At 40.4% G+C, this 21911-nt stretch overlaps 1 protein-coding gene across 1 annotated transcript in view; it reads left to right on the top strand.

Annotated features, from left to right (window-relative positions):
- Positions 1 to 20040, top strand: part of MAP7 (microtubule associated protein 7) — a gene marked incomplete at both ends in the record, with an annotated part of 117734 nt that extends 97694 nt beyond the window's left edge. Inside the window, 9 exons of the mRNA XM_080341254.1 lie at positions 2500 to 2615; positions 3027 to 3307; positions 7013 to 7196; positions 9063 to 9258; positions 10774 to 10875; positions 11164 to 11214; positions 11306 to 11363; positions 12442 to 12580; positions 19791 to 20040. Of these exons, the coding sequence (XP_080197380.1) occupies positions 2500 to 2615; positions 3027 to 3307; positions 7013 to 7196; positions 9063 to 9258; positions 10774 to 10875; positions 11164 to 11214; positions 11306 to 11363; positions 12442 to 12580; positions 19791 to 20040 (1377 nt within the window). The remainder of the gene's footprint in view (positions 1 to 2499; positions 2616 to 3026; positions 3308 to 7012; positions 7197 to 9062; positions 9259 to 10773; positions 10876 to 11163; positions 11215 to 11305; positions 11364 to 12441; positions 12581 to 19790) is intronic.
- Positions 20041 to 21911: the final 1871 nt, after the last annotated feature.

Below are 21911 nucleotides of genomic sequence, written 5' to 3'. Positions count from 1 at the left end.
AGGTGCTCCACTCCCTTAATCATCTTTGTTGCCCTACGCTGGACCCTCTCCAGCAGTTCCCTGTCCTTCTTGAACTGAGGGGCCCAGAACTGGACGCAATATTCCAGATGTGGTCTCACCGGAGCGGAGTAGAGGGGAAGGAGGACCTCTCTCGATCTACTAACCACCCCCCTTGTAGTACACCCCAGGATGCCATTGGCCTTCCTGGCCACAAGGGCACAGTGCTGGCTCCCGGTCATCCTGCTGTCTGCCAGGACCCCCATAGTTTTCATAGTTGGCTGGATTTTAACTGAAGTATCACTACGTGGTCGCAGGGCCTGATTATTCACCAAAGAATGCACACGGAAAAACACCCATGTTTGCGGAGTGGCTGCCTTGTCGTCTCGTGAGGCACAGAGGCAGCCACAGTGTGTGCCTAAGAGACCAGGCTAGTAAACTTTTCCTCATGCAGAAGGAAGAGGCTGGTTTAGGACCATGGTTTTGTAAGTGAAGCTTTCCACAGATGCCCTGTTTGTTCTGAATGATTTGGTAGCAGGTCTGTGACTGACCTGAGCTTTCAGGGAAAATCAGAACAGTACGATACAGGCAGACTGAATTCATGTTGGCTGTGTTCCAATCCAATAGGATGCAGTCAGCTTCAGCTCAGATACGATTTGCTGGACCTGAGCAGTTATGTTTTAACTTGTACTCTACAGCCTGAATTTGTTTAGAGTGCAAATGAGGTAATCTCTGCAAAGGGTTGTGTGAGAGGGGCTTGCGTTTTCATTTGGCCTGATGGGCAAAATATCAAGAGGCAGTGCTGCTATTGACATTCTTGTTAGAAGCAGTGTTAATGAAAGTCATATGAATTATAGCCACTACTTAATCTTTCAGGCAGATGGTAGTATATTGAATTTTAAGTTAAGGCACAGCATCGGGATGTATCTGTAGAGAAATCTCATAGTATGCACATAAGTGTATTGCAATCTCCAGGTCTATCAGTTTAGCATCTCTTTGGTTTTCTCATTGCAAGTGTTTTTGTGTTTGGTTTTGTTTTTAATTAAAAAGAAGAAAAGTTGCTACATTTTGGTGAAAGAGACAGTGTAAATATGTTTATACAAAATGACTGAGTTAAGAGCTGTTTCTGGTAGCCTGTGTGGTGTGGAGTATCTTACTTTTTCTGTTAACTTTTACAAGAGTTCAGTGTTTTGCTTATATTAAGATAAAAATTCTGATGCTCTATTTTTGAGACAAATGAAGTAGATCCAATATAGAGTTGTTACTAGTAAGCCAAAAATTTTTTTTATTGCAATGTGTTTATTCTGGCTGTGTATGCTTTGATAATTCAGATGATTGTCATAATATTAATCAGTAAATATCTGGTAAGTTATACTGCCAAAGAGCAGGCTAATTATTCTTGAGTAATGATTTCAGGATTGAGACCCCCTATTGCTGATATTATGGTTTGGGGAGTTTCAAAATAACTAATTTTAACTTTAATGGTCCCAAAGAGCCTGTTGAAGATAAACAAAGGGCTTATGTGCTCATGAAGTTATTTTCAGTTTTTATTTTTCAGTTGTTAGCTTGGTTTTCAGTTCAGGAGATGAGCATTGCAGAGCTCTGGGCTGGTGAGGCTTTAAAGCAGCGTGGAACAGGTACTGCAGGGATTTGTGCTTAAGCCCCAGCTCAAGGAGTGAGTAGCAGCCCCTCTGCATTGTGCTCACTCAGTGGCAGCTCAGTGACCTCTCCAGTGTTCCCGTTCTTCAGACTCCCAGAGTCTGAGCTCATTATTCCAAAGACCTTAAGTATTTCATCTTCCATTTTCACCTAAGTGGAGGAAGTATATATTTTCTAACTTCTGATACATCCCTTTAAACCAACACTTCTGTGAATATATACTAGAGCTATAACAGAAATATTTTAAAAACTAAAATCTAGAGAAGAGAAATAAAGGAAAAAGAGGAAATTGCTACCATGTATTAAGAATCAATGGCAAAAAAGCATGTGCTGTGGAATTACCCAAGAAAAAAAGGATAGCTGTTGTACCACATCTGAGGGCATCCGAAGTGCACACATCTAAGCACAAAAGCAGAAAGCTTGTGCTGTATAGGGACTGTGACTAGGTGTGAGCTTAGGGGAGTGTGTGTGGCAGGAAGAGTGTTTTGCTCTTTCTTCAAATGAAATCCAGGGTTTATGGGGAGTAGCAGAAGGTACAATATGGTAATCAGCAAAGATCAAACCTTAAAAGGTCATTTTTTCCCATGTGAAAATAAGCCTCTGCAAATTAGCCCATTACATCCTAAGAGAGTCAAAAGCATGATTAAGAAGGATTCTTGTTGTAAAATGGATATTTACTGACAAAGATGGTAGCAGATTACAGGAGCACTTGCTAAACAGGCTGTAGAAATGACAGACTCAGCACAGCTTTTTCTCAGCCACATCCTTAACTGAGCTTGCTTTGCTTTCTTTAGCCGTGTGAACTCTGGCTTGACTTTTGTCTTTTTGTTTGCTGAACTATAGACTGACAAAAAGGAAAAGGAGAGAGACCATTTGTCATCCAGCTTCTCAGCCAACTTTAAAGGAGGTCACTTTTCTTCCAACCCCAAAGCTAGATCACCAGCTCCCTCTCCAGTTTGGTAAGCCAAGTACATGCTTAGCTGGGGGTTGAGCTGTAGACAGCTCTGAATGTTCTATTAATTAAATGTGAAACAGTGCAAACTTATTTGGTGATGTAGAGGTTTTCTCTGTGCAATAATGGAAAGATAGTCTTGCTTTTAGAAAAATATTACTGCTGTTTTGAGGAAGCGGGAAGGAGGATGAGGATGCCTGGTTTCTTCCCTCTTGGCTTGGCTCAGTTCGCACACATCTGGAGAGCCGCAAAGAGAAGCTTTTTGCATGGAATCTAGTTGGTTGCTCTAAAAGTCCTGCTTGATAGCAGAGAAAGAGAGATGTTTTTAAATTTTTAGCTATTATAGCTGTAGGAGTGATATGTAGGTGGTGTACAGTACAGTGTGTCTGATTGTGATTGTCACTCTTTGGTTACACAGGCACGCATCCAAGTCTTTGCCTTTTTTGCCTGGCACACCCAGGCAGGTAACTTCCCCACCTGGTTCCTCCAAAGTTTCCTCTGCTCAGGCACGTCCTCCTTCCCCTGGCAACATTCGGCCAGTCAAAAAAGAGGCCAAACCAGAGGGTGAGAAGAACAGACCAGAAAAGGAGGCTGAAAAGGCCAATGAGGAGAGGACAGAAGAGAGTAAAGGAACTTCAGCAGGTGCCGGAGAATCTGCAAGTCAGGAAGAGCTCGCTGTCCAGGCAGAGCTTGCTCAAGGTAAGGAAAGACCCTCCTTTAGGTTAAGGAATGTCTGAAGGTCTCTTATGTTCTTCCCTCCCTTTTTCTGAAACAATGTATCTTTTGGTAGTTTTCTATCAAATGTTGGTCTAAATTCTTCAGAACATTCCTGCAGGTGTATATTCATTATGAGGAAAGTGTTAAACAGATTGAAGCCCTCTTGCTTTTAACAGTCAAAACAACATCCAGACCTGCCTTGCACAGTGTCGCTTCACAGCCCTATTCTCTGCCCTTTTGGACAGGGATTTTGTCCCTCGCATCACAACGTGGCTGCTTTTTGAATTGTTGAAGTAGAATAATAATCATCTGAAGACTTACGGTACAAGAAGACATTGCATAAGCTAGTGTGAGCAGTGACAATGTCCAGCTCTGCTAGACACTCAGTACGGTTGTGCTGACACTACTGCCAGTTTACCTATAATATTGCAAGAGTACCATATCATGGGAGAGATTAGCAGGAAAAAGTGAAATGCAGAGGAGAACCAAGGAGAAGAGTAAAGAGGAGTAGGAAGAATTTTTCAGGGAAAATGAGTCAAAAAAAAAACCAAACAAAAACCCAACAAAACAAAACACAAAGAACAAAACAAAAATAAAACACAAAACAAGCCAACCAATCAAACAAAACAAACAAACAAACAATCCCCACCAACAAACAAAAACCCCACACCAAACCATACCAACTCTGAAAAGCAGAAAAGGATGTACATGCAAAATAATTATCATAAAGTGTAGGACAGACAAAAGGTAAATCTGAAAATGAAGAGTGTAGGTTCACTCTAGCAGATATTTGAGTCAGTTGTAAATATGGCATAAACTGTCTTGCTGATGGGATAGAATGACCATTGTGGCCACTGAGAGTCCCAGCACGTGTTACTTAGGATTCTGAATTTAAAATTCAGAGATTCCCCTGTGATTGTCCTTCAGAAAACAGTTTTAAATATTAATAATCCTGCATTTAACTGCAAGATGTGTAGTTTAGGGTTGTTCTTCTGCAAGACAACCTGATGTGAATTGATTTCTTTTGTTCTGATAAGTTATATTACAGTAGTTCTTGTCTGCTACCCAAGCTAGAGATTTACAATAATAAATGGATGCATCTGTTGGCTGTAGGCAGGTAAAGAAGATAAGAGATAATTGCTATGTTAGCATGAGTTTTCAGTGCTTTTCTGATAACCTTTTGCCTGCTTTCTTTTAAGGAGAAAGCTTCCTTTTAAAAGGGTTTCAGGGTTACTGCTGAGATAACTTTGCAAATGTTTACAAGTTGTAGTTCACCAGTACAAGGTGCAGACCAGCAAAACGTAGTCATGTTTGTTTGACAGCTTAGCTCAGGAGGAAGAGAGGTTCAACTTCATTGCAGATTCAGTCAATATTGGAGTTTGTGACAAGGTCACTTAGTATGGAGACAGGTTATGTGTGATAGAGATTCAAAAGCGAAGTATTTTGTATTTGTAGCAAAGAAACAAGTAGTAGAGTGAGGCAAAAGAGAAGGATACTGTAGTCAAAGTGGTAAGCAGCACTTCAAACTGGATGTCTTTTGCTGAAGCCAGAGGAAATGATCCCTGGGACCAGAGACTGAGACTTTGCACTAAACATTTTACATGTGAGGTTAGAGGACAGGCTGTGTATGCAGATGACGGTCCAAAGTGCCAAAGCTTAGCCACTGCTTGAATGCAAGAATCTAGAGAGGGGCAAGTGCAGCATTTGGGGCTACAGGCACATTGCTAATTCTCCTAGGTCTGCATTGCAGATTAACATAGTTAATTTCTGCCAGTTACCTGAACTGGCCAGTAACCTCTCTAGCTCCGCTACCTGCTGGCTGTGTGGTCACAGAAGCCAGGAGATCAGCAGGTAGTGATCACTGATGGAGGTTTTCAAGCTTGTGCAGGCAAATCTCACATGAATTTACTAGTACCAGTGCAATTTTAAAGGTATTTTGGGTGTGCCTGTGCAAGTTGTTATCTTTTCTGACAGTGGGGCAGGTGTGCATTCAACAGGCTACTTGTTTCTCTGCCAGCTTCAGCACCTGAGGCAAGAAGTGAGCCCCAAGCATCACAAAGCTCCACTCGCTCCAGGAGTGACAGCTCTACCTCGGTCCATATTAGTAAATTACAAAGGGCTAAGCTGCAGGAATGCTGTAATTTATACTGTTTAACTATTACAGAGGCATTCTCCTATGTTTCTGATCCAGGCTGTAACTGCAGCCCCACATTTTCTTACTTTCTGTCCCCAAGGCTACTAAGAGCACAGCTCTAAAGGGCTCCCAAGCTTTACGGTGATTAAATTACTTACCTTTTTATGTTTGACCATTCCAGAGTTTTTTGAGTTCTTGAAGGTTAGCCCAGACCTGGACTGTTCCCTTGGGGTGGACTGAATACCTGTTTTGTAATGTGAGAGTAGAGTGTTCTGGCTGAGCCTAAACTGTGCCCCTTCACCCTAGGGTTAGAGAACAGGCCCTGGCACTCTTTAAATTACTGGTGTACATGTATCATTTGAATTCAAGGTGGAAGCCCTGAAGCAGCTGTAGAAAGACCTGCATAGTTTTTCCTTTATAGAAGAAGAGAGCAGAGAGGTCAGGAGATGAGAGTGTTCAGCGCAGAGAAAGCAGCTGAATTTGTGTTTGTATACACGAGGTGTAGGAGAGGGAATCAGGGAGGAAACCCCTCTTGGAAGTTGTTAGTGAGGTGTGGAAAATGCTGTAACATCCCAGAGGTTGGTTAAAAATGTAAATTTAAAATCATCAGGAACAGCCAGGAGGTGATTTATTTTAAATGTATCTTCCTAGATTGGAATCTGGTTCCATTGGCAGTTCAAAGTCTTCCCTATCCACGTTTGTCTGTGTTACCAGATGTGATTACTCTGGGAATGCTGTTTTCAGTTAACTTGTGTGTGGGTGATGGTCCCTGGCCTCCAGAGAAAGAAACGCAGTTGAGGTGCTCTGTATCTGTGCTGGAGAGTGACAGGCAAACTTACAGAAATGTGAACTGGTGTTTTACTTGAGAAAAACCTGTAACATGTTGTCTACCAGGCAACCAAATCTGGTCCTGAATAAAGAACTTACCTGAAGACACTATGAAGGTTTGAACATAAGCCATAGTTCACCAGTAGTGGCAAGGCTGGTTAAGAGGCTGTGTTCTGGTTCCATGAGTTGCCTCAGGTTGGAGTAACTGCAAAATTTATGATGGTTTGTGTCCTACCCTTATTGCAGATCACTTCAGGCAGTTGGTATTTGAGATCACCAAGTCACCAAAAGTTACTGACTTATCACCAAAGAGTCTGGCTCTGCTCTTCAGATGTAGACCACCAGACAGAAGAAAATATAATATCACAATGTCTCATCTCTGCTCTACATATGGAATAGGGGAAACTTAAGAAATGTGATGGTAGGAACTTGCTAAGTCAGCATATCTCCGGATGAGCAGCTGTCAGCATTTATTCCTCTGACAGAGGAGTTGGCTTAAATTTTCAGCTGCGGCTGCTTACATGTATCCTGTAAAAATGAAATTCCCTTAAGGAACATGAACCCCTAGCATCTAGAAATTTCTTCTTCCTCTGAATCATTGGTAAAACCACGCAAGCTTGAATATATTTTATAGAGTATTTGAAACTATTTTCTATTCCTTGTAAGAGAGTGTCATCTTGGCTACTGTGTCTGTACAAATTACTTCTCCTTCCCATCTTTTTCAGCAGCCAGCCCGTCCCTGCCTCCTGCTCCTCCAGCTATTTCCTCACCCCCGGTCCCCCCAAAGACCTCTGCAGGTACAACTGACCCTGAAGAAGCAACAAGGCTGCTGACTGAGAAGAGGCGCCTTGCCCGTGAGCAGCGGGAACGGGAGGAGCAAGAAAGGAGAGAGAGAGAAGAGCTTGAAAGGTGATTCTAGACCTCTGGAGTGGAAAAGAGATGTTTTCAGCAACCTCCTAGCAGCCTATTGTGTGTATTCTGTGTTTTATATGTGATATGTAAATCATAGTATTGAAGTGCAGGAGGCACAAATTCCTCCCCAAAACCAAATTGTCCTGTTGGGGCTTTTCATAGGTACAACTTATGCCTAAACAGATCTGTAATGTTAAAACTTATCTTAATAATGCTTTAAAAATAGGATGAGAAAGCAGATACTTGCTGTAGTGATTCTTTGTTTCCTCAGAGATTTCCAAAGCTATACTTGTTTATTCCAGCTAGGGAGCTATGTACAGCTGTTTTCAACTTTGTGATTGGGACAATGTTGCTTACTTGAAATTGTAAGATCTCTACCAGGGGTGGTGTTTAGTTCTCCAACAGTTGTTACTTAAAACTCTTTATTTTCTCATTTAAAATCAAGATCCCCAACAGTTTTGGCGACTAACTGATGTTGCATCTCACTTTCTAGTAGAATACTATCTGTATACTTAAGACTGTGGCAGTAACGTGAGTTAAACCCCTTCTCAGAGGGATGCCATGCCTCTGGAATTTGTTGGAGTTTTTAACAACATCACTGAACACAGGAACAAGGCAGAGCCAGTTAGAATAATCTGGCTTGCCACAAGGCTCACAGCATGGCCCCCCTCAAAATGAGTTTTGAAGAAAACAAGCTGCTGTGGCATAGGAGTAATATAGGGAATAAATACTAAGACTGACAGATGGAAAACAAAAGGTAAAGAATAATCCGTTTTCACCGTTAAAGGAGTTTTCAGCTTCTGTTCAGTGCCTTCATATATGAGCTTGAAAGGAGTTGTGGTCAGTGAGGTCTTTAGTGAGATAAAGGAATTGTGAAGAGTTTCAGATGAACCTTATGTTGCTGAGATACAAAATGGAAGTTGAGTTTCAATACTGCTATGCATAAAGGAATGCATACAAGGAAATAGTCCTAACTTATCTCATGTGTTGGTCTCTGGACTAATTATTTCTAAGGGAAAAGATCTTGTTTGTAGTTATGTATACGGAAGTATCAGCTGAGTCATGGTCAACAAAAATAAATGAACTGTTATGAGTTACTAGAAAAGGAGAACAAAATGAAAATGTCATTCTGAACTATCTGAGGTGAATCTGTATCTTCATTGTTAAGTTTTATGGTTTTGAGATAGTAAAACTAGCAAAATAAGTTCAGATAGACATCAAGGAAGATCACAAGTATAGAGCAGCTCCCATATGAAAACCTACCAAACAGGTGAGGATTCGTCAGCTGAGAAGACCATCTGCTCTCTACTTCTGAGTGGGGATATTATAAGCTACAAAGTCCTAATAATTTGGGTAATATCAAAGGTGAAAGGGAAAAGTTATTCACTCTCATAATACAATGATGAGGGGCCATTAAGTGAGGTTGGGAGGTAGCATTCAAAAATCAGCAGAATTAGACTTTTTTTTTTTTCAAATTCAGGAGCCATTGACACAGGATAAAATGGGTGCCAAAGTATATACTATTTCAAAAGATTATTAAATGAAATTATAGAAAGAAGTTTTCTGCAAGATGTATTAAAGTCCATTATATTGTTTCTGATTCAGAAAGTACACAAGTCATAGATCAGTGGAAGCCTGAGAAGTATTGGTATTGCCTTGCAAAGTTTTTGTGTTCCATGGGGCTTTGCCTTTGTGCCCCTGCTGGAAGCAAAACAGACAACTTATGAATGAGGCAGCAGTGGAACTTCCATGCAGCTGCTCTGCGGTGCTGGTGTCGTGAGTCAGGAGTCTGGTGGTTTGTTCCCCCCACCCCCCTTCTTTTTGCTTTGTTTAATATTTCCTATGCTTGTTTCACGATTGCAGGCAAAAGAAGGAAGAGCTATCACAGCGGATAGCTGAAGAACGAGCTCGCCGAGAGGAGGAAGAAGCTCGCAGACAGGAAGCAGAGAAAAAACGAAAGGATGCAGAGGAGGAGCGGGAGAAGGAAGAACGGCTGCGCCGACAGGCAGAAGAGCGAGAACAGAAGGAGAAAGAAGAGATGGAGCGCATTCAGAAACAAGTATGGTCATCTCTCAGGATTTCTGTGCCAGTCTGCTTAGCAGCAAAGTGCATTACAGAACACCTCCTGTGCAGCACCTAGATAAGGGGGATATCTAAAATTCAAGTGCTACAGACAAAGGGAATAGGTTTGGGGCAGAGTTCATTCCATAGAGTGGTTCAAAGAGTAAAGATATTTCTTCTTGACAAAAACATATCGTACAGAGTCGTTTTATCTTTTTTCCTTGTAGAATTCAATTATTTAGAACAAATCTTTTCCTTCTCTTGATAAATTGTGATGCAAAAAATCAATAGAGTTGTATTGGGGCTTTTTGATGAATAGTGTTGTAGCAGAGAACTCTTTGTCCCCCACAGTCATAGAAAGTCTAGATGCCAAGGTGACAAACTACTTAGAGCATTGGAGACATAGCAGTGAGTTTTAATCTTATGTCCAGTATTGCTTTTATGTGTGGCTAGCGGGAAGGTGTAGGTTTTGATCACTTTAATCAAGCCAAGGATAAGCTTTACATGGTGCAGTCCTTCTGAAATTGGAGCAGCTACTCAAAAGATATAATAGTAAATACATCAAAATACAATTTTTCAAGTACTCTCATTTTTGCTGGGCATAGTGTTGGTTTACTGACTTCAGAAGAGGCTGTGGTAAGCATTTTGGATAGGATTCTTCTTGCACATACTGTTTTCACAGGCACTTTCTCACCTGCAAAATTCAGCACTGCAGTCTGCCTCATAGACATTAGTTTTTTTCTTCTGGTATGTAATTAAATCTATGCTTCTGAAAATAAATGCTTAAAGGATTGTGTTAGTGAAAATAGCTTAGAGACTGCTTTTTTCTTTTTCGGAAGGTGTATGCTGCTTTCTTTGAAATGCTAAGCTGAGGTACATCCCCAGTGTAGCACTCAGAGGTAATGCATGGCCAAGTATTTTTGGATGCTACAGTTGTAACAAATGAGTTGTAGTATTTCTATCACACAACATTGTGACTGTCAGGGAGCAAGGCCTCTCTACAGTATATTCCAGAGAAGCTTTACATTTAATTTTAAAAAAACAGCAGGCATGGAAAGCTTGTGCAAATGTATCTGTGGCTGTTTGTCCTTGGTCTCATTAAGTGATAACTCTAGCCAAAGAAAACATTCTACCGCTTTTGACTCTGTAAAGCATCCACCACTCAAAACATGAATCTCTTTAATACTTTCCTGGCTGTTGTTTTAATGGTGAAGGTTAGGAGATGTATTCCTTATTTGTCATCTGGTGCGCTTTCAGGCAGATGTCCGAGAACAGGTATAGAACCAAATATGATGTCCCTTGTTTAGTTATACATCTCTTAATGCTATATAAAACATGGAGAATAATTTAAAAAAATGTGCAGTTCAGTCTGAAAAGATTGTTGGTGACGTGTAAGCCTCAAAAATGTCTTTTCAGGGTGTTGTAAATATGCACGGTTAAGCAGATATCAGTGTAAATCTGTCCTTAAGTAGTAAATTCTTTCTCACTTCTCTTTCTTTTACCGCTTGCTCAGAAAGAAGAGGAAGCTCGCCTACGTGAGGAGGCAGAGCGGGTTCGATTAGAACGTGAAAAGCATTTCCAAAGAGAAGAGCAAGAGCGCTTGGAAAGGAAGAAGGTAACTCAGTACATGCAGAGAAACTGTAATTGGTTTTGCCTTAGCAGTTTTCTTCCACCTCAACTGTAGAAAGTTGCCCATGATACAAATGTGCCCTCAGGAAAGCTGCAGTCCTCATCTTTGTAGCCTGATCTGAAAGTGAAGGGAATATTGCCAGCAGTCGTAAATAATTTCTCTTTTTGCAATAAACAGATGCAACTGATAAATGTCAAGCAGTTGTGTTTTGGTAGAGATGTTTTTAAATTAACACCAGCAAACATTATTTTACCCCTTTACATTTCATTGTAGAGGCTTGAGGAGATCATGAAGAGAACTAGGCGTGTAGAAGCTGTAGATAAGGTCAGTGCTGCTTCTTAACATGTGTAAATATTGGGCATGTTTCACTTCTTCAGTGTCATTTTTAATTTACAAAACTGTGCTTCCTTTGTAGAAACCAAATGACCAGCAAAATGGACATATATCAAAGACAAATATTTCTGGAGAAGCAGGTATTGTGTTTAACAGTGTTCTGAGCAAAACAGGTGAATAAACACCCACGAAGCACAATGATTTGAGATACAGTTCAGAAACTTGGCACACTAATTGCAGTAACAAAACCCATGAGAGTATAACTGGAGTCTTAGCAAACATTATTTATTCAGCCTTTCTGTACAGGTAGTTAGCCATTACTAAATGAGTCAGCTCTTTTGGTGGCTTAGTCACATTGGTGTTTAAGGAGAGGGAGTTGCTTACCCAGTTTATTTATAAAGTGAAAATAAACAAATACTTTTCTGATCACAAAAGAAACTGATTCTATAGTTTCTTTTACATAGTATTACAGATGTGGTTGTTGCAGACTCATTCCCCTTTCGTAAAGGGTTATTTCATCTTGGTCATGAAAACAAACTGTTTGTTATACAAACATTTCCCTGTGATTTGTCTTCCACACCTGCTGCCTTATTCACTTGATCTTAATTTCTATTCCTTTCAAAATTCAGCTCCTGCAAAAGCTTAGAGTCTCCCTGTCACACCCACACTTTCAGTCTTCCCTTCTGTTCCCTCTTTTTTTTACCCCCTCAGTTCATTTTAGGTAAAGTTTTATATAAGATTTTCATACTTGCAATGAAGGAAGCAAAAGAAAATGTAGCTCATATTCAGCAATCACTGGGTATGAATTAGAAGTATTTAAAGACACAGAAGTCAAGCTATCAAGTGGCTTATCCTATTGTAGTGTCACATATTAAATGACATTAATCTTTTCTCTTTTGAGTAACACAGAGGACAAGTAACAGCACTGGCTGCCTGTATTGCCTTTTTTTAAATGTTTGAAGTGAATGCTATAATTAGCACTTCCAGGAAGACTTTTGTTACATATTTCACTACGCATGTTTGGAACTTATTTATGTACATATTGTCTTAGGTGAAAAAAAAAAGTTCGGGAACTTTTTTGGGGGGAGGTGGGAACTCTATTTTTTTAAAGCTGTAGCTTGCCTTGACTGTGCTGTCTTTTGTAGGAAAGGTTTTATCCTAATCTGCAGGTGGATGATGTTGCTTGGTTTTATGAAAACCTGTTTCCTCTCTCTCTAGTCATAACCAGTCCTGCATCTCCCTTGGAACCCGCAGTTGGGCCTCAGCTTCAGCACACAGCGCAACCTTCGCACAATGGGAAACCCGTCACCTGCACACGCGTGATTGTTTCACACCAACCCACCGTAAATGTGGACAGGTAAGAACACTAATAAGTATTGGAGGGTATTTGGAGGACGAGGGTTACTAGAGTAACAGATTATTTTCAGATCTGTGTATTCATTGACTAAATAAGAGACAGCTGTTCAATCTGCTGTGTTTCCTGTTTATTTTTATCTTTTCCAGTGTATAGAAAAGAGCGTTTATCATCTTTCTTTTAGCAGTAACCTGTTTTTACTAACTGATAGGGAAGAATTTTGTGAAAATACAGCACATTCTTTACAGTGTTTGGTACAATGTGGTATTTGCCAGCAATTTTTAATATTACATAAATCAAAACTTAATGGAAAGGGCAAACTTCTTCTGTTCTTTTCCATGAATTAACCTCCATAAAAACCACTCTGGATTTGCAGTGCAAGTTTTCTTGATTGGAATAATAAATACTGTGCTTTCAGCCCAGATGTTTCAGTTTCTGAACTACTTGAAGCATTAGCAAGTTTTGCTTACCAAGCAGAAGTCCCTCATGTGAGATACAGAGCTACTCATTTTGGCTTTGCATTTAAAAAAAACCCAAAAAACTCCTTGTCCCCTATAAGGAGAATTTGGAGAGGGAAATATTTAACATAAGGAGCTCTCTGTAGCCACAAAGCAAGTCACTCAGACTTTGAGAAACCGTTGAAATGCTTGAAACCTTGGTGTTGAATTGAGTGAAGTCTGTTACATAAGCATGAGCTGTCAGTTATTTCAGTTTCAGCAATGCAGAAAGCCGAATAATCCCTCAGTCCTTTCATGTTTTATGCAGGAAGTGCCAGAATATGCATGGCATCACAGAGTCTGTGATGGGGTGGTATGCTTCAGGGTGTGATTGGCACTAATTGAAGGAGGAATTTGCCCCCTCTCAGTCCCTCCATATGCCTGGGGGATCTTAGCCTGCAGTCATGCTGACACGGATGCTCCTGCTGGGATAAGTTCTGTCAGTGACACTGAGCTGCATTGGATGAGCTGCACAGAGCTGCCTCATAATTGTCTCAGGCAGCTATTAAATGTTAATCACTCACAGCCTTATGCACCTGGATGTTACAGTATGTTTGGGATTGGAAGGGACCTCAAAAGATCATCCAGTCCAATCCCCCTGCTGGAGCAGGAACACCTAGGTGAGGTCGCACAGGAACATGTCCAGGGGGTTTTGAATGTCTCCAGAGAAGGAGACTCCACAACCCCACTGGGCAGCCTGTTCCAGTGCTCTGTCACCCTCACTGAGAAGAAGTTTTTTCTCAAATTTAAGTGAAACCTCTTGTGTTCCAGCTTGATCCCATTACCCCTTGTCCTATCATTATTTGCCACCGAGAAGAGCCTGGCTCCATCCTCGTGGCACTCACCCTTTATATGTTTATAAACATTAATAAGGTCACCCCTCAGTCTCCTCTTCTCCAAACTAAAGAGCCCCAGCTCCCTCAGCCTTTCTTCATAAGGGAGGTGCTCCACTCCCTTAATCATCTTTGTTGCCCTGCTCTGGACCCTCTCCAGCAGTTCCCTGTCCTTCTTGAACTGAGGGGCCCAGAACTGGACACAATATTCCAGATGTGGTCTCACCAGGGCGGAGTAGAGGGGAAGGAGGACCTCCCTCGATCTGCTAACCACCCTCCTTGTAATACACCCCAGGATGCCATTGGCCTTCCTGGCCACAAGGGCACAGTGCTGGCTCATGGTCGTAATATTAGATGTGCCATGCTAATGAATGCTGTCCTGTAGCGCTATAACCTATGTGAAAGGAAGCTCAGAGTGGCCAAGGTGAAGAACGAACAAATGAGACTGAAGAACAGTGACTAAAGTAGGCTATGTGTATAAGGGGAAACTCGTGCACCAAGTCAGGGTGCGGAGGCTTTAAAAATGCATCCACACTGACTGGGAAAGCAATGGCTGAAGTGCTTGGTAGTACCACAGTGTCAGCTGAGCTCAAAACTGCTGTAGGGAATATAAAGTGGCATGGATTTTATGACATGACAAAAGCAGCAGGTACAACACCACTGGTACTGCATCTCATGTGCTATGGTTTTCTGGCATATAGATGTACTTGATATTGTAGCACACACACAACAGCAACAGGTGGAGTTGGTCTTCTCCTCTTATGTTGTAGGAAGTGTGGGAAGTTTCACTGGGTCCAGGCCAGAAGAAGTGTAAGTGTTGGTGGGTCTGTTCTGTACAACACTGGGATCTGGCCTCAATGCGTGTCTTTGAACAGGACTGGTGGTTGGTGTTTAGCCACCAAACCCCAAGTACCTCTGCTGGGGGTCAGAATGCCTGTATTTGGGGGTCACTCCCCACACACTGCAAATGTTCTGTCCCTTGCAGCAGTAGTAGTGAAAGAAGGTGCCCTGGAAGAGGCCACTAGAAGTCTGTGTGAAGATCAGGAGTGCTATTCTGGAGGAGGTAGTAAGAAGTGGCCCAGCTGTGCTGAACCTTCATTCCTGTTCTTCCACATCATGTCATGCATCCTGTGTCAGCTCTGTGGCTGTGATTCAGTTGGAAATAGCATGTTTACTTCCACTGCCATGAATGCAATGCAACTGACAAAAAAATGAAAGAATTCTGGTGGAGTTAAAGCAATTGATTTTAATACTTCACCATTCTCTGTTGCTGCTTTTGATCAGCAATGCAGATATTGTACTGGAACTTCATTAGCTTTCTAAGACAATTAATCTTCATAAACACTACGGAAAATTCTGTGATCTGCATTATTTACTGTATATCTATTGTTAACAATTACTAATTTTATTGATAAATAATAAATTGCAGATGATAGATTGTTGCTGTTATCTATCCCACCTAACAGTTTGTCAACATTTGTATTGGTATTACTCCTCCTATGTTTTAAACAAATGAACAATAATCACTTTTCTTTAGGCTTAAAGGTTTATCACTTTGCATTGTGAAATTAAAAAGCAGATATACGTGCTTGTGAATTGAGCTGCTTTACCATGTTAGCGCCGAATGATCTCAAATAGATCTTACATGAATTCTCAATCGATAAAACCAATTCTCTTTTTGTAGTTATCTGAGTTAAAATGATGTTTGTGAACATGAACATGATTTTTGTGGTACATAGTTTTCAGTGGTGCTGCAAGGGTTCTGATTTTGCCACCTGTGCTTCCTCTGAGTATCTTCTTCTCAAGTATATTTAGTTACACAATTTAATGCTCAAATGCTAATGAAGCATAGGCAATTATTGGGGTGGGGAGAGTGACCTTATGTCTGACCTAAGTTTGGGAGGAGAAGACTCACAATTGAACTAATTGAACTTAAATGAAGACATTTCTCATCTGAGTGCAGTACTATGGAAAAGGCAACACTAAATATATTTTTAAATGGAGCATACCATGGAAATTTTCCAGTTAGTAATGTATCTAGAATTACCAAGAAAACTTGGTGGTTCATGGAGGCTACAATATTACTAGTGGCATGTTAACTTCCAGCTAGATTCTGGGGTTGGATTTAAAAAAAAAACAAAACAAAACACAAAAAACCCCACAACCAAAACAAACAGTTGTTTGAAAATAAGATATAATGTTTAAGTATTTTGAAACTTTTTGTAAATTATAAAATATTCCAACAAGATGTTTTTCAGATTCTTATTTTTTCTTGCTTTACTGAATGGTAGAATCCTGGAAGAAAGACAGTGATAGGAGTTGGAGCTGGATAACCAACACAGCTGCCTAATCCATCTCCCACTTGCAGATTTTTGCTTCTTCTCTTTCTAATTCTTTGCCCAAGTTAGATCTTGTCTGCTACTTCTCAGAAAGTTATTTCAGTACAGTGGTTCATGTTGACGATATTTTCCTTATAGTTATTCTTATAATGTAATTCCTTTTTCCCCGCCAGTTTTTAGAAATATAGAGTTAGACAAGGTGATTGCATCAATATCTTGTCCTGGAAAAGAATGTTATTGAGTTCAAATTCTTGTGTAGTGTTCACTGCTCAGTCTGTGGGACAGCCCACTTCAAATTTTCTTTAGCGCTGCCTTCCCTTCCTTAGGCCTCCAGCTCCTCATTCCTGGCTGATTTCAGTGGTATTATCTCAGTGGATTAAAAACGAACACTTCTTTAAATAATCCAAAAGTCTGAGGTTCATTTTGCTGTTAATATCTATCTTTAAAATCATGTCAATAAATAAAGCGACTGACGTTATCTTTCATATCAGGAATAGCAGGCACAGAAGTATTTTGGCACTTTCCAAAGGCCTCCAAATCAGTATCTTAAGAAATTCTGGTCTTTTTTCTTTACTCTTTTCAAATTATTTACATACAGATTATGTCCACGCAGAGTTTTGGCTAAAATTATCTACATGAGAAATAAATTTCAGTAGTGTTTAACTTTCGGCTCTTGCAGTTCCTTAAATTAGCTGCTCTTTTCTCAACTTCCTCTAGTCTGTCTTGTGAATATTAATGTGTTGCATTCAAAATGTGAAGCTGCACAGATACTGGGTTTTTTAGTTGCTGTGAAGCTTCAGATGCTTTCAAGACTGTTACATTTGAAAATGCACTCAGAGAAGCTTAGACTTGTTTTAATTCCATAGCTGTCTTGCTACAAGCACACTTATGGAATATGTTAGAATGCCAAAATTATCCATGTCTTAGAAACAGACCTGCAATATTGTACATCTGAAAAAGGTATCTCCAGTGTGCTGGATACTGAGGCATTGCTAAGACAGTAAGGACAGCTGTATCAGGTCAAAAATCCATTACTTTGTTGTGTTCTTTGTTTTAATGGCCTGTAGCAGTCATAGGGAGAGACGGTAAAGGGGGGGAAAAAAAGGGAAGTACCAGGAGAGCTGCTGGTCACTGAAGGGTTACTGAGCTCTGTGGTCCAAACACAACTACAGGCTCCAGTAGTCCCTAAGCTGCTAATTACCAGAAGCTGGAGGCTATACCAATCTCCTAGGAATTTGTCTAATCTCCTTTTGAGTTTATGGCCTCTAAGATGTCCACTAGAAATAATTCCACGGTCCTGGTTTTCATTTTGTTTCTTCTTAAAGGTATTCCCCTAGTAATCTGGTAGAGCAAATAGCACATAATATAGATTTTATATCATAAAATACAGAAGATTCATAGTCATGGTTTCCTCTTCTGTACCCTCTTTCTGAGTTTATAGACTCCCCCGTCTCAAAGACATCTTTCAAATCTGTGAAATCTGGTCTAAGTGTGCAATACGGGCAGTGCAGCGACAAATAAATGTGAAGAACTGTTTCTCTGTGAAGTCAGCTGATCAATCAAACAGAAACATTAACATCTGTTTGCAGAAGCAAGAGGCTTCTTCATTCTACCAATGCTTGTTGAAGTACTGTGCTGTCTAATTCGTATGAATGAGCAGTTGCTCTTTTGCCCCCCTCTTTCTTACCCCATCCATCAAAATTGCTGTGTTATCATAGCTCTGGTAAGGTTATTGGTAATAGATAGGAATGAAATAAGTAATAGGATACCTTATAGTGATAAATAACCTAATAACTGTACATGATAAAGCAGGTTTTATTAGTCCTAAAGCGTTTCACAGATTCTGCTCCTCAGCTTACAGATGTGGATCTCTGGCGCAAAAGGGTGATGTGACTTGTGACCTCTCCAAGTCAGACGTCAGGGTTTCTGTGTCTGCTTGCAAACTCAGTGCAGTCAAACATACTTTTCACTTTGAAAATTGTTCAATGTTATCCACAAATGAGAAATGGGTGAGCGCTCTTCTGAAAAAGAACTGGTGATGGTTTGAAAAACGGGGAAAGGCTGATAGGAAAGCCAGCATGTTGTGCTCACAGAAAATCAGGGCTTTGGATAAAGCGTTGCCACTTTCAAAAGAGCAATAATTATTTTCTGTCTCTTGGAGAGTACTCTAAAATAGTTCTGTAATCATTTGTGATGAGTTGCAAACCCAAAGAAGCCAGCAAATGGAAATAACTTATGTCAATTACAAGCAGGTTGTATTTTTGTTGGTGTGGATTTTGGTGGTTTGTTTGGTTAGTTGTTTTTTTGTTTGCTTTTAAGACTAGCAAACATACTGTCAGGAGAAAATTAGCCTGTGAAACAAAGTCACCTGCTTAGAAATGACCCAAGGAAAGTGATAGCCTAGTTTCAATCTAGAAAATTGCATCTGAGCCTTTGTGGCTGAGGCATTTCCAGACAACATGAACAGGGAGTTCTGAATAGTGAACAGGTACTCAACATTGTCAGGATCTAAGTATTGAGGGCCTTAAGAAGCACCTGTGAAAGATCACATGATTTTTGAGTGTCAGTTGAGAACTTGCTCTTTCTCGAGGATCTTGTGGTCCCATTATTGTCATGCTGTTCACTAAGGAGGCACCTTAGTTTCTCCCCTCTGGTGAGACAGCATTTGCTGTCTGCAAAGGCAGCAGGATTTGACAATACAGCACCTAATGCAAGGGTTGAGAGGGGAGGGACAAGACTGTGAGACATGATCATGTGGTTTTGGGAGAGTCTGTGTAACCAGAGGATGTCTGTGCTGGTACCCTCCTGACTTCGGGAGACAGACGAGTTTGCTCATAGGGTGTAGGGTGTCTCTATCAAGTGGGAGATAGAGAAAGGAAGTGCAGATTGACATGGGGGATGCTGGGAGGTGTTTCTTTTGCCTTGGGCATGATAAGCAGGAGGAGTGCAGAGTGGGTAGTGCCTTGGAAATACACCCTAAGAACTTGTAGGGGAGGAGGGACTGAAAGAACTGTGCTAGTAAGGGAGCTTTTCCTCTGGCTGAGCGGCAGGTAGAAGAGGCTGCTCCAAAACTGAAGGCAGGAGGTGATCCAAAGAATAACAGAAATGCCAATGATACTATTTATGAGCAATTGCATTGATTTGCAATAAGGGTATGGCAAAGGTTATGAAAGCTGAAAAAGATGTTAGAGGCTGTAAACTGCATTAGGTGGGTGGCTCGAGACAGTAGTGATGGTGCTGCGGGGTTTGATTATTGCTTCCCAGGGCAGTCGCTTCTCAGAAGCGCAGTGTCCATAAAGCTCTTTGTAGTTCTGGCTATCGTGCAACTATGTGTAACAACTATGCTGTGTTTGAGGGAAGGCCTATCTAGTACTTGGCTGCAAAAACAGTTTTTCTGCTGTGGTAGAAGCATAGTTTTGTTTTTACTGGCTAAAAGAATGCTCTACATTAATGCAGACTTGTCAATTTGTAATATTGCTTTGAGTGGGACTACGATTCTCTTCTACATGAAGCATATGAGGAAATACCTACTTTTCTCTTTCAGCAATCAAAATCCAGAGAAAAATGCAAATGAAAATGGAATGTCTATGCAGAATGATAACTTTGAAGAGATCATAAACCTGCCTGTTGGTTCAAAACCATCCCGGCTGGATGCCATGAACAATGATGGAAGCAATAGTCCCGAAATTCCTTTGAACCCAATTCTAGCCTTTGAAGATAAGGGGACTCTTTTGCCTCAGGTAGACAGTGTTCAGACACATCAAACAGCAGGTAGGTCTGCCTTCGTTCATTAATATTTGTATTGTAATTGTCAGAGGACCTAGAGCTCTTAATTGATACAAGCTAATTAATTTAAGCATTTTTAAACCCCATATAATATTGGGAAAGGAGTATATCTCTTTGTAAAGCCATGCATGCCAAGTGCATACAGATGCTGTGCAAATTATGGTGAGGCCTTATCTTTTATTTGAGGGGGGTTCTCCGTTATGCTGCAGTTTCTGCCATTCACAGTTGCTTGAAAACATTTGCCATGTGCTTTCAAACAGAATCAGTAACAGTGACAACTGCCATTCTGAGCTTGTGGTCAGTAATCATCATCCGCTTCTGCAAGTGTAACGTCTGATATGCACATGTAGAAGGGGAGCTGGTACCTACCTTCTCTGTAAAATTTGGGATGTACTTCCCACGCTGAGTTCTTGCTGACATGAATACCGAGGGATAATTTGCAGCACACTAGATATTTCTGAATTACATCACAACTTTTAAAGGATGTTAAGCAAGCAAACACTAATTTAGCAAGCGAAATTTGGTTACCATTTTCTTTTTTTTGTGGCTCAAGAATGTAAGGCAAATCATCTTACAGTAAAGTAATTGCACAAATGCATTGCATTTTGAAGCAAGCGTTGCCACTCTGCTGACCTGTCATTTTTGATACATTCTGTTGTAGAAGTGATCTGATTGTTTCTCTGAAGAACCAAAGGTGATTATGAGCATCTCTGCAGTCAGTGGAATTTCTTCCATGCTATGAAGGAGTGTTTTTTTTTTTTCTCTCCAGTTTTTTAAAGATTTCTTGAATATCTTTTTTGGAAGGACTTTAGTAAAACCAGCAGAAGAAATGATGGGAATAGATTTGGATCACCTTTCTAATAGCTTTCATCACTAGAAAAATCATGCTTCACGTGCATTACTTAATATGGCTTTTTCCAACGAGCTTTTCTGTTAGTAAATGGATATTCCTGCATTCCTTAAGACACAGGACACTGGAATCTGAAAGCAATGGGCTGATTTGGGTGGTGGGACTGATTCTTTTTTTAAAAAGGTTGGTGTTGGTTTGAATGGTATAATTGTAAAGTTGGCAAAGAATCTTTTACACTTTGTGGTTCTAATACTTGAAAAATAAATACCTCATTGCTCTACAAGTAGAGTTAATGGGGTGTTTTATTTAAACCTGTTGGTTTAACTATTATTGCAGAGAACTCTAATTATGGGGGCAAAGTATAGGCTTCTGTATCAGGTTCTTGTAAATGTAATTCCTACAGGGACATTCTGTAAATTGAGACGTCACTATGATCTTCTCGCATTTTCTCTAAAAACAAAAGGCAGGTTTTAAAATGTGACGATTTGAAAGGATTATTTTTTCATGGACAAGAGGAAAACCTATTGTTCTCCTAGATTATGTATTTATGAATTTTGTTCAGTGCAGAAATAAATTGTTTAATTGAATAAATTAGAAAAATGTGGTAAAATGATACTGCAAACTTGATTTTTTTTTTAGTTACATCCATGTTCACTATACTATAAAAGATGTGTACGCATATGCGCACACGTGCACACACACACACAAGGAAATACCTTGTTCTGAGTCCTGTAAATTGCTGCTGTTCCCAATGATGCAAGATTTTCCTTTGCCTTATCAGACTACTGAAGACTGTGTGAAACCCGAAATATTTGATTTTTGGATGATGAAGTAGGTTGGTTCGGGGATTTTTTGGTTTTGCTCGTTTCAGAGCAAATGGAAAATGGTCACTGTTTGTGCTTTTCATGTAGTGTGTGATTTTTATGAAGCAGTACAGCTTGAGTGATAAGAGAAGCAATGGAGGTTGCTTTCTCTTTAGTTTGATGCTTATTTCTACTGTCATTGTTCCATCCCTCACCTTTGGTTGCT

The sequence above is a fragment of the Nesoenas mayeri genome (assembly GCF_963082525.1).
Source record: "Nesoenas mayeri genome assembly, chromosome: 3".
Taxonomy (NCBI): domain Eukaryota; kingdom Metazoa; phylum Chordata; class Aves; order Columbiformes; family Columbidae; genus Nesoenas; species Nesoenas mayeri.
This window is presented reverse-complemented; position numbering and strand designations above follow the sequence as displayed.